Source organism: Marmota flaviventris, chromosome 17 (genome assembly GCF_047511675.1).
Source record: "Marmota flaviventris isolate mMarFla1 chromosome 17, mMarFla1.hap1, whole genome shotgun sequence".
Lineage (NCBI taxonomy): Eukaryota > Metazoa > Chordata > Mammalia > Rodentia > Sciuridae > Marmota > Marmota flaviventris.
In genome coordinates this window covers 24,559,648-24,577,677 of record NC_092514.1, presented here as the reverse complement: position 1 = coordinate 24,577,677, position 18,030 = coordinate 24,559,648, and the positions used below count along the sequence as shown (strand labels likewise).

General features: G+C 41.7%; 1 protein-coding gene across 1 annotated transcript in view; it reads left to right on the top strand.

The window, feature by feature from the left end:
• The window catches only part of Odf4 (outer dense fiber of sperm tails 4), a 20,046-nt gene extending 2,016 nt beyond the window's left edge, over positions 1-18,030 (top strand). Inside the window, exons 2-5 of the mRNA XM_027946815.2 lie at positions 11,523-11,821; positions 17,027-17,200; positions 17,509-17,643; positions 17,801-18,030. Coding sequence (XP_027802616.2) covers positions 11,523-11,821; positions 17,027-17,200; positions 17,509-17,643; positions 17,801-18,030 — 838 coding nt within the window. The remainder of the gene's footprint in view (positions 1-11,522; positions 11,822-17,026; positions 17,201-17,508; positions 17,644-17,800) is intronic.

The following is an 18,030-nucleotide window of genomic DNA, read 5'->3' as shown; positions in this document are numbered from 1 at the left end:
CTGGCCCAGGCATTGGCGGCTTCTTTTCTTTCTTTCCTTCCTTCCTTCCTTCCTTCCTTCCTTCTTTCTTTCTTTCTTCGTGGTGGGGTGTACCAGAGATTGAACTCAGGGGCACTTGACCATTGAGACACATCCCCAGCCCTAAATTATACTTTCTTTAGAGACAGGATCTCACCTAGTTGCTTAGCACCTTGCTTTTGCTGAGGTTGGCTTTGAACTTGCGATCTTCCTGCTGTTGAACCCACAAAGCAAAGACTAACGACTCCCATTTTAAACCAAATTAAAGCCAGCCTATATTGTGTACACAAGACAGCTGTAAAACAAATAAAAAAATAATTTTAAAAAAGACAGCTGATCAGTGACTGCCTTACCCAAATGCAGGGCCAGGGGACAGCGCTGGTCTAAGGGCAGGGGACTTTTTTTTTTAGTTGTAGTTGGACACATATCTTTATTTTATTTTTATGTGGTGCTGAGGATGGAACCGAGTGCCTCACACATGCAAGGCAGGTGCTCTACCACTGAGCTTCAGCCCTAGCCCCAGGGGACTTTTTATAACAAAAATTTGCAAAGGTGAGTATCTTCAGAACTTCCAGCTAATAGGGTTCTGGCAAACATACTACAAGGGCAGACAGCAGATTAATGAAAATATTTCAAGATAAGGAGTAAATTCAGTTTCCAACATCAGAATTTATGAGGTGCCACTGGGGTTTCAGGGAGGGCTGTTATCTGGTCAGGGAGAGCCAGGCAAGGGTGAGTTCAAAGCACGGACAGGAATTCCAAACAAGTTTAAACATCAAAATATGGTCAGGCCAAACAGAAATCTTAGTATTTTACAGTAAAACAAATGAACTTTACATAACTTTGTGACGAGATGGCTCCCAATCTTAAAATGAAGATTGGGTTCATCACTGCCTCAGCCACCGTAGCCACTGGGGGCATTGGCTTCTTGATCTTGGTCATGTACAGCCTCCTGGGTGAGGATAATCCTCTCCTTTCCAGAGCCCTTCATGGTGGCTGGTTCTCAGGCCATCCCTGAAATCTTCTCCCCATCTCCTCCCTTCTTTCTCCCAAGGCTCCTGCAGAGGTAATTGCCAGAGGTAATTGCGGTTCCAGTTCTCCAGGTTGGCCAGGATACTAGGCAGGCGCTCCATTCCAGAGCAGGAATACTTTTTTTTTTTTTTTTTTTTTTTTGAGAGAGAGAGAGAGAGAGAATTTTAATATTTATTTTTTAGTTTTCGGCGGACACAACATCTTTGTTTGTATGTGGTGCTGAGGATCGAACCCGGGCCGCACGCATTCCAGGCGAGAGCGCTACGGCTTGAGCCACATCCCCAGCCCCAGGAATACTTCTTTCCCGACAGCTTCTCCAGGAATCTGACGGACGGACGCCCGCAGGCCTGACCAAGCTAACTCCCCACCACGCCCTCTCCAAACTGGTCTCTGTATCCTCCCGGTCCCAAGAGAGCCTAGGGGCAGACTAAGTTGGGCTAAACGCCTCTCAAAACCAGGCACCTCCTACCCTCCGGGGCGTGGCCAGGCGTATCTAACCCCGCCCCTCGCATATGACCCCGCCTCTTGTTTTGGCCCCGCCTCCCCGAGGGCAGCCTTCCAAGAGGGTTGCCTGACTCACTGCGCTAAGAGCGCAGGTCTTGCAGGCACCGCGGCCCCAGGTTCCTAGCACATCTTTCGGCTGGACTCTGTCGCCTGGTTCTCAGTGCTCGTTTCCTTAACGACGCAGGGTCGAGAGCGGCGGTGTCTCCCTCTCGAGAGAATCCTTAAGGAGTTGAGGGATTGGCACTTCCTTTCCAGACTGCAGCGCGCCCAAGACCCATTACCGAGCTACTCACGACCAGCGGAATGTCAGCAGTCGCCCAGGCCATTTTGAGGTCCAGGGACCGACGTTTTAGCTGGTTGATGTCGCTGGGATCGGCTTCCAAGCTGACCCGGTCACCTTTGTGCTCAGTTCTCGCGCGTCGGACGCGGGGCATTTTACATAGGTTTCTGTAATTTCGTCACTGGACATTGAGCCATGCCTTGGTGTTTTAAGTTCTACCTGCTCCACATCCTGCCCATTCTGGAGTTCCATCTCACTCCTCCTTGCCCCACTTTTTTTTCTTTCCTGTAACCTGCACCCCCCCACACATCCCCCAGCTCTCTGGAATCACCCTCCCCACTCTTCCATTCCGAAGCCCTATCCCACTTCGTCCCCCATTAGAAATTTGAAGTTGCTCTCTTAGGGAAGGAACAGGGGCCTAGTCCAGATTTGGTGGGGCCCATTTCCAGAAAAAGAGTATAAAATATGGGTAACGTTTGGTCACAATGTTTTATTGAGAGTGATAAAAGAAATATTAAACCGTATTCTTTTAAAATAACTGACCCAATACAAAGAACAACATAAAAACCTAGAAAAATAAATTAACTTAATGAATTTTCTTAACATATCTCCAATATTTTTCTCCTGTGATCCTTGCTTGGCTGCATATTGTCATTGCCACTTTATATGACAGTGATTTTATAATTTTATACAGAGAGGATAATTTAGCATTTCCTCTGGCATGCTTGATTGAAGTGTATTTACTGTAGATCTTTAGATAGGTTTATTTCAATTTCACTACTTCTTTTCTTTCCTTCTTTTTTAATATTATGGATGCTCTATTACATAGCTACTCCCCAGCCCTTTTTCTATTTTTATTTCGATACAGGGACTTACCAAATAGCTGAGGCTCACTTCCAAATTGCCATCCTTCTGCCTTAGCTTCCCAAGTTGGCAGGATTATAGGAGTGTGCCACCTGCCTGGCTTCCCTACTCTTTATGAATCATGGCATATACATTTTTAGGAATGTTATCAGATTTTGGAAAGAATCTATCAGGTTTTATACATGATCTCTTACAATGTCAGGGCATTTCAAGTTTTATGTGCAGCTACTAATTTTAAATGCTCTCAGAACTGACAGTGCTCATGAACCAATCTTTCCATAGACATTCTCATTCTAATGACATGAGTTTTGTGTTCAATCATCAAGAAATTTAAACATTTTCCAATGGGTTTGCTTAAATAATCTAGTTTGAATTACCTTGTCTGGTATTAGTTATGGTCTTATCCACAGCCCATTTGTACCAAGACAGTGGGATAAGTTTCTAGGAGACCAAAGAAAATGCCTGGAGGTGATGTATGATACATAGGGTTTTTTTTTTTTTTTGGAAATGCTTATGGGGAAGGTTCAGTGGCAATAAGCTGAACAGATAGCCCCTCTGTCCCTCACTGTGCTTTGCCAGGCTGTGTCCCCTCTCCTTCATGGTGTTTTGTCCAATGGAGGCAGGCTAGACAAGTGACATATATCTTTTTTGCAGTGTTCTCAGTTCCATACTACTCACCCTGAGAGAGGGGTTTCATATGTTAGATTGTAGAAACAGTAAAATCGTCATCAGCATTAGCTTGCTTATATGACCAGCTTATATCTCAAAGAGCAAAAATGTCCTGGTATACATACAAGAAAGTAGCTTTCTACAGATAGTACTAACTTGCCCTCATTCCTAGGGTACATAAGAGAAAGCCAGTATCCTTCAAGATAGTATGTATCTGGATGTTCTGGCCCAGGTTCTCATTGTTCTGTTAACTGGGCTAGGTTTTTGGGAACACAAAGGGGCATCCATGGACATGGTGTTTTACTATCCCCTTTTCTTTAATGATGATACGTCTACACAGAGTCCTCATTGATTTGGCTAATCCACAATAAACTTTTATTCCCCTCAGATATTCCATAGACACCATTTATCTGACAGGCCCCTCTTCCTCTCCTATGTACCTCCTAGTTTGGATTCTCCGGATCATTCAATGAATTTCCAAATTGTAGGAAGCAAATATGAAGTGGGAAAATCTACCTCAAAGTCTGCTTGTTTGTTTGAATATGTAGCTTTGCCAAAAAAAAAAAAAATGATGAGTTTGGTCATAATCATGGTTTGCCTTTTTATTTTAAAATTGGACATTTAGAGTACCAGGATGCAAATACATTGTTGTACATTGATTTCATCCTCTCAGCCTCATAGCCACAGGCTCATAGCCTTACGTGTACTTGGATTTTGTAAAAAATGGACCAGGGCTTGGGTAAGTCATTTTGAGCTTGGGTCACATGTTCACCCTTTTACAGTCCCCACTAGAACCACGATTATGAATTTTCAGGAGTCAAGACACAGGAGACAAGCAGATAGAGATAAACAAAACCTGATTATAGATGAGGATGTTCGTTAAACATGGCTTAGTTTTTCTGGTCAAATGAGTTTTTTTTGTTCTATTTTGTTTTGTTTTGTACCAGGGATTGAATCTAGGTGTGTTTGACCACTGAACCACAGCCCCAGCCCTTTTTTTTGTATTTTATTTAGCGATAAGTTTTCACTGAATTGCTTAGGGTCTCACTAAGTTGCTGAAGCTGGCTTTGAACTGGCCATCCTCCTGCCTCAGCCTCCACAGTTGCTGGGACTACAAGTGTGCACCACTGTACCTGGCTCAAATGAGGTTTTTTGCTTTTTTTTTTTGGTGGCAATAAACCTTTATTTTATTTATTTATATGCAGTGCTGAGAATCGAACCCAGGGCTTCATACATGCTAGGTAAGTGCTCCACCACTGAGCCACAACCCCAGCCCCCAAGTGAGTTTTTAATAACTCATCTCTTACTTGCCTTGTCACATGGGAGATTTTACTATATGGCAGAGGATAGGTAGGAACACAGACCCTCCACAGGTGAGCAGATGGCCAAAACAGAACCCAGATGAGGCTGGCTCACAACTTATTGCTCTTCCCAAGCCCACTTTGTCATTTATTGGTGCCACTAATGGAATGGTCCTAATTTTTATTCTGGGAATGTGGCAGATTCTCTCTCGGTGACAGGTGCAGGCATGTGAACTGTTAACCAGTTAACCAGTTATATGTGATTAGAAGGGATGTGTTTCCATTCCAGGTTGGAGGTTTAAGGGTCAAAGCTTGATTTGCCACACACTCTTTTTCCCTTTGACATAGCAAGTGGTAATATTCCTGATGGTACCTTTTCCATTATCTTATGTTCTTGAATGAGGACAACATGCAGAAGATCCCCAATACAACAAACAGTGATATGGAGCTTGAGAAACAAAGAAAGATTTGCTGTTCTAAGCTACTGAGATCTGGAGGGTGTTTTTTGTTACGCAGCATTGCCTAGGTTGGGAGAGTGAATGTTGGAAGTCCTGTCTTCTGACTAGGATCCTTCAAGTGGGAAATCTTTCAGCAGCACAGGATGTTCAGATGGTTAAGGAGCAGCCAAATTGAAAATCAGATGTCCACTACAAAGGGTAGAATTGCTTTTAAAAGGAGAAAGAAGAGTTAGTCATAAAACACATAAATATCTATGATATAAGGCATAAAATAGCACAACCATGTGGATCAATAGAGATCAGAGTGTGCTTGGAAAATTGTGGGTACAATTGTAGGAACAAGCAAATTCAATGTTTGGCAATATGGAAGGCTTCATTCAGAAGGTGGGTAATTATATCCATATTATGTATATTTCCTGATTTTGTGTCTGCTGCCTTTTGTCCTTTAGAACTTTGCTCCCTTTCAGTGATTTTGAAGGTGGAACTTTTGAAACAATAAGTTTCTTCTGTCTTCCTTCATATCTGGCTTTGAATAAAACCTATTTTCCTATCAAATTGACTCCAAATATTTCTGGAGCAGGGAGGGGTATAGCCTAGCTCCTTTTACTGGTGAATATTGGTACTGCAGGTTAATAACCCCTGCCCATGGCTGATTGGTTAAGGAATGTACAACTGCTCCAAGCAGAGCCAATCAGTGTCCTTCCCTGAGAATTCGGGATTGGAACTAAGAAATACTGGTTGTAGTTTGGGCTCTTGGAACAGAACAAATGTGAAAATTTAGGAGTAACAGAAAAATTAAACAGACACAAAGACGTTGCATGTAAGAAAGGAAGCTAAGCCTAGTGGCATGAACCTGTCATCTCAGCTATTCAGGACTCTGAAGCAGGAAGATCACTTGAGCCCAGGTCTGGCAACATAGCAAGATCAGGAAAAAATGAAAGAAAGAAAGAAAAATGGAAAGAAAGTCCTTCTTTGGGGTTGGCTACATCTCCCTTCATGCTCTCTATGAGAAATTTCTGTGTAATTTGCAGAAGATTTAATTTCAAACCACAAATTTAGATGTGCAAAACATGACACAATTCTCATATCTTATACCAAGCTTGATTTTTGAGTTAGAACCCTCATTCCACCATGATAACAGTGGAAGACAAAACATACTCCTCCCCACCCCCACTTATTAGAGCTTGGGCACCTCTCAGTGTCTCCCAGGGTTCTGATCAACTGTCCTCACAGATTATACTACTGTTGATTCTGTCTATGGGTAAATTTGGGTCTGGTGGCCCTGTGCAGCTTCCTTGTTATATTCAGACCATGGGGGTATTCTGGGAAACGGCCCAAGTTCCCAAATCTGCCCAGATACACCATAATCATTCTTTCCTGGGTACTTACAGCCTCCCTAACAATGCTGCCAGGAGAAAGTCCTTGTGTCTCTTTGTCCTCCCCTCTACTCTGGGAATTCCTTTCATTCTTGGGTGAGTATCCTCACTTCTCTGTCCATGGTGTCCCTTTTCCACTCTGCTAATATTCTGGGTTGCTTGGAATATATGCACAGCTCTTGAGTGAGACTGTCCAGATTCCAGTGCTGGCCCCAAAACTTACTAGCTCTGTGACCTTGAGCAAATTGCTCAACTTCTTTGTTTCTTCTTCCAAAAACAACAGTGGTCATAATAGTTCTTACCTGTCTTCATTTGGGTTCCCCCAGAAGCCAACCGCAAGATAAAGAGTTGATTGCAAGAAGTTACTGGGAGTTAACCCCATGACACATTTAGAAAAAGGATAAGGAAATGGAACAAGGAAGGGAAGAAAGTCAATAGAAGATATCAAATCAATTATTACCAGGGGAATTGGAGCTTAATCCCACTGGGAACTCTGGGAGACAGAAGGATTGGGTAAATTATGGCTAGGGCCATAAAGCAAAGTGTTATATATTGGAACAACCATTCCTACCTAGGCACATATGGTCTGTGACAGCTTTCACAATATGTTAGCCAAGATCAGTATTTATAATAGAGACTATATGACTTACAAAGCCTAATATGTATTATCTGGACCTTTGCAGAAAATGTTTGCCTGTTCCTGCTATAGGACGTGCATCAGTTATCCTAATCTAGGGGCATCTAGGGACAAGGAAGTTTGGGAATTTATTCACCAACTCTCTCACTACATCAGTTTAGGGATGTCCCCTTACTTCTCAACTCTCCTCCTTCCACCTTCCAGTTTACCTCTTCTAGGCTTTTGGTTAGGCAATGTCAAAGCTGCTGTGTTTACTTTTGAAGCTATAATTAAGTTTTCCGTGCTTTGTCCATCTGTTGACTTGAAGAGTCTAAACTAAGTGAAGAGTGTTTACATTACATATTGTGGCAATATAAATATCTTCCATTGCCAAGTTAGTAATCGCTAAGATAACATTTCCTATCTTGAACTATTTTTAATTATTATTATTTTTTGGGTGGTGGTACTAGGCATTGAATCCAGGGGTGCTCTACCACTGAACTACACCCCCAATCCATTTTATTTTTTATTTTGAGTCAGGGTCTCACTAAGTTGCCAAGGTTACTTAGCGAACTTTTAGAAAAGGGATAAGGAACTTTCAATGTTCCTTCCAGAAGGAGCATGAGCTACCATGCCCAGCCTTTAGTTACCTTTAGAAAAACAATATTTCATGTATTCATACAATTACATGAAATCAATATTACTTAAAAATTATAATGAATCCTTGTGCACCTGTCACCTAACCCAGGAACTGGACTATTATCAGTAATATACATTTGCTAGAGTAACATTCCCTGTTCTACTTTTTACTTCGCATGAGAAGTCACCATCATATGATATTTCATATTTATTATTCCATTACTATGTTATTTATTTGCTATGAAGGATGGAGCCCAGGGGATGTTCTACCACTGAGTTACATCCCCAGCTGTTTTTATTTTTGTTTTGAGATAGGGTATCACTAAATTGCTGGAGCTGGCCTTGAACTGGAGATCAACTCAGCTTCCTGAGTTTCTGGGATTATAGTTGTACACCAATTTGCCCATTGCTTTTAAAAACATATCATGCAATTGTAAATGTATGTATGCTTAAACTATGTTTTGTTTAGTTTTACTTGTTTAAGAGCTCTATAAAAAAAAGTAGTATTCCATTTATTATAGTGTAATTTTCCAGGAGTTATATTCTTTAGAAAATATTATATTTCTAAGATTCTTCCATGTTATGTGTTGTTTGAAAACTGGTTGTTTTTACTAAAAATGTTTAGAAACTCCAGAAAAAAACTAAAAGAATTCAAGAAAGGAAATAATCTTGATGATCTCTGGTTCTGTGTGAATGACATTCCCAAAGGGTTCAGCACCCGCTCTTCCAGCATTGTCTCCAACTCCTCCCATCTTCAGGATTCAGCCTCTTGACTCAGTGCCCCTGACTGTGGGAAGCCATCCTGACACGTGACTGGGCGACTCCCGTTAAGGGTCTGAGGCTTCTGGCTGTGTCGGAATTTTCCCGGCCCTTTCCTGATGAGAGAACCCGTCCGTGTGGGGGTGTGACTGACCACTGACCCCGGGGGCCCAATCACTGACCCTGACCTTGGAGTGCAGTCCCCCCTCAACCTTCATTGGATGGAATTATCCCCTGAATTTCTTGTTCCCCAATAAAAGGCTACTCCCTGGCGTGTTCACTCTCTCTCTCTCCTGCTAGCCCTGAGTAATCCTTGCTGCCCTGCTGGGCAGTTAGAGGTCGGAGCCAGAGAGGGGAGCCGTCTCGGACCTGGCAATAGAAATAAGGTAACTAAGTCTGTGTGTTTTATTTCGATCTCTTCTAACTAACTTTATGCCAAGAACCTCATTAATGAAACCATTGCGCAGGCCGCATGGTAGACCTGACCAACGCTGAATGTTTTTTAATTCTTTTTGTATCAGGGATTGAACTCAGGGGCACTTAACCACTGAGCCACATCCCTAGCCTTTTAAAATATTTTATTTAGAGACAGGGTTTCACTAAATTGCTTAGGGCCTCACTAAGTTGCTGAGTGCTAGCTTTGAACTCGTGTTCCTCCTGCCTTGGCCTCCTGAGCCATTGGGAGTACATTGTGCACCACCGCGTCTGGCACAAGGCTGATTGTTCTAAGGATGCCATTTGTCCCTGGCAGGGATAGAGAATATATGGATTTGGGACTGAGAAGTCTGTACTCTGGCAGTCAAAGGTGTCAGATGCACAGCTCTTGACTTGAGGGCCTCATCTCCCATTGTGTGCACAAGAGCAGAGAAGCAGGCTGGTTGGCAGAGGAGCAAGATGCTCAGGGAGGGGAAGAGACCAGGATCTGAATCTAAGATTCCCAGTTTCTGAGGTCCTAATATGCATGTGACTTTGGGATTCAGAGTTAACTCTCCTGAATAAATTAACTTGAATTCCACTTTGCAGCCACTAGTATGCACTAATGCCTGCCAGGAATTATCCTTTATGATTTTTTTTTTTCCTTTTGTACCAGGGATTGGACCCAGGGGTGATTAAGCACTGAGCCACATCCCCAGCCTTGTTTAATATTTTATTTACAGACAGGGTCTCACTGAGTTGTTTGGGGCCTTGCTAAACTGCTGAGGCTGGCTTTGAACTTGTGATTCTCTTGCCTCAGCCTCCCGAGCTGCTGGGATTATAGGTGTGCAACACTGTGCCCAGATTATGCTTTTGCTCCTTTCCTGTTTGTGTTTTTGGATTTGGGACTGAGAAGTCTGTACACTAAAAATCACACACACACACACACACACACACACACACACACAAGATGGCCTTGAATTTGCAATCCTCCTGTCAAAGCTACCCAAGTCACTGGGAATACAGGTGTGTGCCACCATGCCTGGCTAAAAATGATAATTTAAGAGTAAGAACTACACTTACTGGGAATTTACTATGGACTAGTGTGTGCTTTTGTTTATTGTCTCATTCCATACTCAAGCCAAGTCCATGTATGAGACAAGTGGTATTGTCCTTTTCTAATAGATGAGTGAATTTAGGCATAAAAAGGCTTATATGACATCCAGATTCACAAAGCTATTAAGGGGAAGCTCCATTCTTTGTGCCTCTGCTATCAGACCCCAAAACCTGTGTTCTTAACCATGTATATCATTGTCTCCAGGAAGGAAATCAGCTCTGGCGGGGTTCAAACTCATTTCCTAAATCTGAAAACTCACGAGAGTTCCAGGGGCTAACTGAGGTCTGGAAGCCACTATGATCAGATTGTCACGGGTATCTCAATTATTTTCTTAAAATAAAAGGGAGGCTGTGGCTATGGGTCAGTAGTAGAGCACTTGCCTAGTATGTGTGAGGCACTGGGTTCGATTCTCAGCACCACATAAAAATTAATTAATTAATAAAGGTCCATCAACAACTAAAAATATAAAAAAAATAATTTAAAAGGGAGGTTGGAGGGCTGGGATTGTGGCTCAGCGGTAGAGCACTCACTTAGCATGGGCGGGACCCGGGTTCGATCCTCAGCACCACATAAAAATAAAGGCATTGTGTTGTCTCCATTTACACCTAAAAAAAAAAAAAAAAAAAAAAAAGGAGGTTGGAAGAGTCTTCTCAATCTATCTATACCCCCAGGCTTCTCTTCATCATATATTTTCCCTATTCTAGCTCTGAGAAAAAAGGAAGAGAGATAAAGGGAAGAGGGAAGGGGTTGGTGACTGTTGACCGGAAGTGAGTAAAGATGGGAAGAAGGAAAGGGTTTGGGAAAAGTTGTTGGAAGGCTGGTGACACTTGAAAGATTCATCCAAAGGACAATGGAGGGAGGTTGTTTTTCCAGAGGACCCCTTTCTTCTCCTTCCCCTGCTCCATCGGTGAGGATTTGGGATTGGGGTTAGGGCAGAAGAAATAGGAAGAAAAAAGGAAATCCTCAGAGACCATTGCCTTAGTGAAGAGAGAAGCTGAAGAACATCTCAGATCCACGGTTCTGGGCTGGTGCCTAAGGAACAAGAGTTTTGAGAAAGGATTAGAGTTGAAGCCATGGTCCCCTCCCCCATCTCACTGCTCCCCAGGAATATTCCATGGCAGTTAGGGGCCCTGTTCTGCTGAATGGTTTGGGGGCCTTTTCTTGGATCTGGAGCTTAAATTCCTAATAAGAGGCTCCCCATTCTTTCCCAGACCCCAGGCCCTATGTTGGCAACTGACTGCTTGATGGAAATATTCAGAAGATGATGGACAAGTAAGCCAAGCAAGGGAAGGAGGAGATGGGATAGAGGAGAAAAGGGGTGCAAAAGAAGGGGGTCAGAGTTTCTAGGGGTCAGAAGGAGAAAGGAGACCAACATCTGAGGCCTGGAAAGGAAGGGGGAAGGCTGGGAGGCAGAGTTGAGGTGAGCCTGGGGCAACAAGAGAGGATCTGCAGACCTCTGTCCCTTCTCCCAACAGTAAAAAGCAATCGTCCTCGGATCATCGCCGGAACTCCGCATTGCCCTTGCAATGGAGAATGACACATAGCTCCCGCTGGATGGCGCAGGTGGCAGCCTCAGAGCTCAGCCTAGTGGCCTTCATCTTCATGCTGATCATGGTCTTCTCCAAGACATGGTTACACCCCTCCGGGAGCCGCTTCTATAAGCGCTATCCCAAGGATATAAACAACATCATCCACACCTCAGTCCACGTCATGTCCCTGGGGCTGCTGTATACCTGCCCAGCTAAGAGCTGTTCCCAAGTAGAAAATGAGAAAGGTGAGTTCCGACTCGCCTCCTGCCTCCCGCAGCCTGCCTTGACCTCTGTCGTTGTTCCTGGCTATTCTTGTCTCCTTTCTCCAGGTCATTTTCATTCTTTGACCTGCAAGAGGACTCCTCTGTCATTGAAACCTCCAAGGATTATTTTCCCACTCCACCCTGGAGAAATCAATTTGCTTGACCCCAGGGAAAATGGCACTGCTTTAGATAAGATCCAGAGCCAGGTCTATGCTTATATAAATATTGTGGGAGTGTGGACTCAACCCTTATAAATCACTCATGAATCATGGAATCCACCAAGGAGGGCTTGGAGGTGGGGGTCTCCTTCTTCTAAACTGGCATAATCAGAGCTTTTAGAGGACTCCCTGGAATGTTCTCTCCCACTCCCTGGTCCCAGTTACTTTTCTTCTGCCTCAGGCCTTGTTTCTCTGAGCCCACTTTGGGTCTCAAGAACTTTCCTTTTTCTGTGGATGACTTCCTTGTTCTTTTCTTCCCTGAATTCTTCTACCTACTTCATTCCTTACTTTAAAAATTTTATTATTATTTTTTTTAAATAATTTTTATTTATTTTTATTGTTTAATTTTCGGCAGACACAACATCTTTGTGTGTATGTGATACTGAGGATTGAACCCGGGGCGCACGCATACCAGGCCAGCGCGCTACTGCTTGAGCCACGTCCCCAGCCCTAAAAATTTTATTATTATTAATTTTTTTTTTGTGGTACTGGGGATTGAACCCAGGGCCTTGTGCATATGAGGCAAGCACTCGACCAACTGAGCTATATCCCCAGCCTATTATTATTATTATTATTATTTTGGTACTGGAGATTAATCACTGAGCCACATCTCCAGTCCTTTTTATTTATTAATTTATTTATTCCTTATTTTTTAATTAATTTTTATTATATATAACAGCAGAATGCATTACAATTCTTATTACACATGTATAGCACAATTTTTCATATCTCTGGTTGTATACAAAGTATATTTGCCCCAATTCATGTCTTCATATATGTACTTTGGATGATAATGTCCACCACATTCCACCTATTTCTAATCCTATACCCCCTCCATTTCCCTCCCACCCCTCTGCCCTATCTAGAGTTCATCAATTCCTCCCATGCTCCCCCTCCCTACACCACTATGAGTCAGCCTCCTTATATCAGAGAAAACATTCAGCATTTGGTTTTTGGGGATTGGCTAACTTCACTTAGCATTATCTTCTCTAACTCCATTCATTTATCTGCAAATGCCATGATTTTATTCTTTTTTATTGCTGATTAATTCCATTATGTATATATGCCACATTTTTTTTTATCCATTCATCTATTGAAGGGCATCTAGGTTGGTTCCTCAGTTTAGCTATTGTGAATTGTGCTGCTATAAACATTGATGTGGCTGTGTCCCTGTAGTATGCTGTTTTTAAGTCCTTTGGATATAAACCGAGGACTGGGATAGCTAGGTCAAATGGTGGTTCCATTCCCAGTTTTCCAACAAATCTCCATACTGCTTTCTATATTGGCTGCACCAATTTGCAGCCCCATTAGCAGTGTATGAGTGTACCCTTTTCCCCACATCCTCGCCAACACTTATTGTTGTTTAATCCTCATAATATCTGGCATTCTGACTGAAGTGAGATGAAATCTTAGAATAGTTTTGATTTTGCACCTCTCTAATTCTAGGGATAATGAAGATTTTTTCATATATTTGTTGATTTATTGAATATCGTCTTCTGAGAAGTGTCTGTTCAGGTCCTTGGCCCATTTATTGATTGGGTTATTTGGTTTTTTTTTTTTTTTGTCTTCTTATTTTGAGACAGGATCTCATTAAATTGCTTAGGGCCTTGCTATGTTGCTAAGGCTGGCCTCAAACTTGCTTTCCTCCTGCTTGGGCCTCCAAGTAGCTGGTAGTACAGGGGTTTGTCACCATGTCCGGCCTCATCCCTTTCTCTTTCAAGTCTCATGCCCTCCCCTCACTCTTAGGAACTGAGTTTCCTTTCTCAGCTTGGGAATGACCAGAGCTTTGGATGCCTACTTTATCCTTACTTTACATAAGAGAAAATTGGTTCTTGGATTAACTATCTTGTTCAGGTTCATACAGTTATTAGGTTGAACCACATGAAATAGCAATATTTGACTGCTTCTCACTTACAAAAAGCAATTTCGAATGGATGAACTTGATAAAGGCATGTATAGAATTATAACTCAAATGTGTCTGGTTTTAAAGCTCATGGAAACATCTCGCTCAGTGGTACTACTCAAAGATGACCAGGCTTTTTCTTTTTTTTTTAATTGAAAAATTTTCAATGGATTTTACATAGTTGTACATATGGTTCATTAATAATTTATATTATTTAACATTTTGTCTTCCTAATACATAATAGTTGTCCTTACTAGAAGTGATTATAATATTTAACCAATTTATCCTCATTCACTTGGTTATTTTATCTTCCTATTATTAGAAAGTTTATTTCAAGTTTCTTTCTTTCTTTTTTTTAAAATTTGTATATCATGTCTTTTTTTTTCCAATTTCATATTTGAAAAAACAGGAGCAGGCTGGGGTTTAGCTCAGTGGTATAGTACTTTCTTAACATGCACCAGGCCCTGGGTTCAGTTCCCAGCACAGAAAGAGAGAGAGACGGAGAGAGAGAGAGAGAGAGAGAGAGAGAGAAGAAATTTTTTAAAAAGTAGGGAAAAGGAGCAACAATGTTTGTTAATTATGAAGATTTTTTCCCCCAATATTGAGAATTAATTCTTTGGGATAAATTTTCCCAGATGGTTTACAGGATCAAAGAGTACAAATATCTTATGACTCTTAAGAAAAAAAAAAAAAAAAACATATTGCTTTCAAAAAGTATTATAGATTGAGCCAGTTGCAGTGGCACACATTTGTAATCCCAGAGGTTCTAGAGATTGAGGCAGGAGGAATCACAAGTTCAAGGCTAACCTTGGCAATTTAGCAAGGCCCTAAGTAACTCAGTGACACCCAGTCTCTGGGGATATGACTCAGTGGTGAAGGGCCCCTGGGTTCAAGCCTTAATCACTCCCCACCCTCTTCAAAAGTATTACATGCTTGAGCATCCCTAATCTGAAATACTTAGGACCAGAAGTGTTTCCAATTTTTAATTTTTTTAGGATTTGGAATATATACACTTAATGAGTTTTTCTTTTTCTTTTTTTGTACTGGGTATTGAACCCAGGGGCGCTTAACCACGGAGCCACATCCCCAGCCCTTTTTAAAATTTTTATTATACAGAGACTCCTTGAGTTGCTTGGGCCTCAATAAATTGCTGAATCTGGCTTTGAACTCAGGATCCTCCTGTCAGCCTCCCGAGCTGCTGAGATTACAGGTGTGCACTACCACACCAAGCCATAATCAGATTTATTAGGGAGGGATCTGAGTCTAAATACCAAATTCATTTACATTTCATGTACACTTAATACACATGGCATAAAGGTAATTTTATACAATATTTTTAGTATACACTTGCATTTTGACTGTGACCCATTATATGAGGTCAGCATAGAATTTTCCACTTGTGTTGTCCTGTCAGCACTCAAAACAGTTTCAGATTTTGGAGCACGTTGGATTCAAATTAGGAATGTTCAATCTGTAGGCTTCTACTAACAACATGTGAAAGTGCTTAATTCATTGTATGTTTGCCAGCCAAGGCTAAATTGAAATGTATAAAAATATAATATATAATATGTTTCTTATTGAAAACAGTGGCAGTTATTGTGGGAAATGCAGAAAATTTTAAGAAAGAAAATAAAAATCACCTAAGGTTTCCTTACATAGATATAATCACAATGGACATTATAATGGATTTCCTAAATTGCAACCTAAATTCAACAGATTCTGTTTTGGAAACCACACTTTGGTTGTAAGCACTTACTCATATCATTGAACAATTATTTTATAACCATTAATTTCAAAATTTATTTTATTAGGTAATATATGAACAGAGTAACCTTTCAAAAAACAGAGAAGATTATAAGATTATTCAGCCAAGTGTGCCACCAACCTCTGGCAGTCAGTCTCTCTCTCCATTTTCTCACATTTTTCCTAGAGAAGTTCTATTCAGAGACAAACTTCTGTTGTGTCACTTTTTTTTTTTTTTTTTGGTGATGGGGTTGGACCCCAGGGCCTCGCACATACTAGGTAAGTATGCTACTGCTGAGCTACACCCCCAGCTCTCATGTCACCATTTTTAATGAATAACAATCATTCAATCACTGTAATTTATTATACAAATCTCTTGAAAATCCAGGAGCTTGTCGGACATATCAATATCTCTGCAAATAAGATCTCTATAGTTAGATTTGGGTGATAAGTCCTTAACATAAATTCCCAGAAGAAGTGTGGCTGGGTCAAGGGGTCTTAACAATTCAGAATTATTTTGATATTCTGTGTCAGACAACTCAACAGAAATGCTACCTACCAGCAGTATGGGAGAGTGCCTCTTTTCTCCATGTGCTCTTCTATAGTAGGTATTATCAATTTTATTTATTTTTTAATTAAAAAAATTATGTGTGTGTGCTGGAGATTGAACCCAGAGGTGCTTTACCATTGAGCTACATCCCCAGCACTTTTTTTTTTTTAATTTTTAAATTTTGAGACAGGGTTTTAGTAGGTTGCTTAGGATCTTAAAAAGTTGCTGAGGCTGGCCTATAAATCTCCTACTTCAACCTCTAGAGTCACTGGGATTATACATGTTAGGCAAGCACTCTACCACTGAGCCACAACCCCAGCCCTCAACTTAATTCTGATGTCTGCTAATTCAGTAGTTTTTAAAAATCAGGTTTATCAATTTATGTTGAGCTTTATATTTCAAATTTATTGACATTTGCATTTCTTTTTTTGAGAATTACAGTTCAAATCTGTCTATTTTTTTTCTGTCAAGGTATTCATTTTCACATGGAATTATCAAGCAATATCATGTCAAGAGCCTTGGCTTGTGGGCTCAGGATGTAGACAGTGCTAGAGCATTTTCCTAGCATGCCCCAAGTCCTGAGTTCAATCCCTAGTAAGGTGGGATGGAAATCTTGGCCTACTTAAAAAGTATAAGAGTTGTTCTACTGTTTTCACAAATGTGCATTTCTTTGGTTTATAAATGGGACTGAACATTTTCTCCTGTTTATTCATTTGATTACATTTTATCTTTTAGTGAATCCTGAGCTCATCCTATTTTATCATTTTCCTCAGACACTTTTAAGATATGGACGAATCACCCAGTCTTTGGGGTAGCCAAAGTAATCTTCAGCTTGGCCCTGGGGATAGGCTTCCTGCTCACCATCTGGTTGCACTTGCCATACCTGCCCGGACTTCAGAAAGTGCCCGCCTTTGGCTTGATTGGAACCATCATGAGCTTCTGTGAAGGTGCCCCCCAGCTCTGAAAAAGGTCCTTAGTTCTCCTAACCCATGTCTTCCTGAGGGCACTTCTCCCTTCTTTGGGGGTGGTATGGGAGTTTTGGGATGATGGGAAAAGAGAACTGAGAGTTAAGTTACATCATTTCCGAGTCACTGGAGAGATGGAGTTGGAAGGGTTGATTCCTGTGAGCCTGGTGGGGGTGGGGATGGGGAGGGGTGAGGTGCTGTGGGCTGTGTGGTCATGGGAGTTGTAGTTTGTGACTGTACTTCTCTGGGATTCTCAGATGAATAAGACCTCTCTATTTCCTACCTCACAGTCACCCTCATTTTCTCTGTCCTCCTGTTGTACCCTATTAACCTCTGGATCTTCGAGGTGAAGAAGAATCTGTCTGTTCCCCTTGGTTGGAGCTATTTCATTGGTTGGCTGGTATTTATCCTATATGTCAGTTGTGGTGAGTGGCCAGGAGAGCACTCAGGGAAGGAGAGGATGTGGGTGGGTCAGGGCAGAGCAAGTGTGGAGGGAAGGGGCAGGCAATCCCCAGGGACAGGTTCTTAGGAAACCTCATTTCTTGTCACTCTTCTTCCCACTCTCCAATTTCCTTTCCCCAGGAATCCTTTGCTATTTGAACTACAGAACTTTCTGGAGTGTGATTGTGAACTATCCCTCTCACACCGGGTCCTGCAGTATGAGTGGCGGCTCAGTGAAAGACACTCTGAATGATCAGACTATATCAGAAACCAACGAACAGAAGTTCCTGGATCGTGAGCAAAAGAATTATACATCTGCCAAGTTATCCATTCACCTAAATCCTTCTTATGACCATTCCCCCAAATCTTGA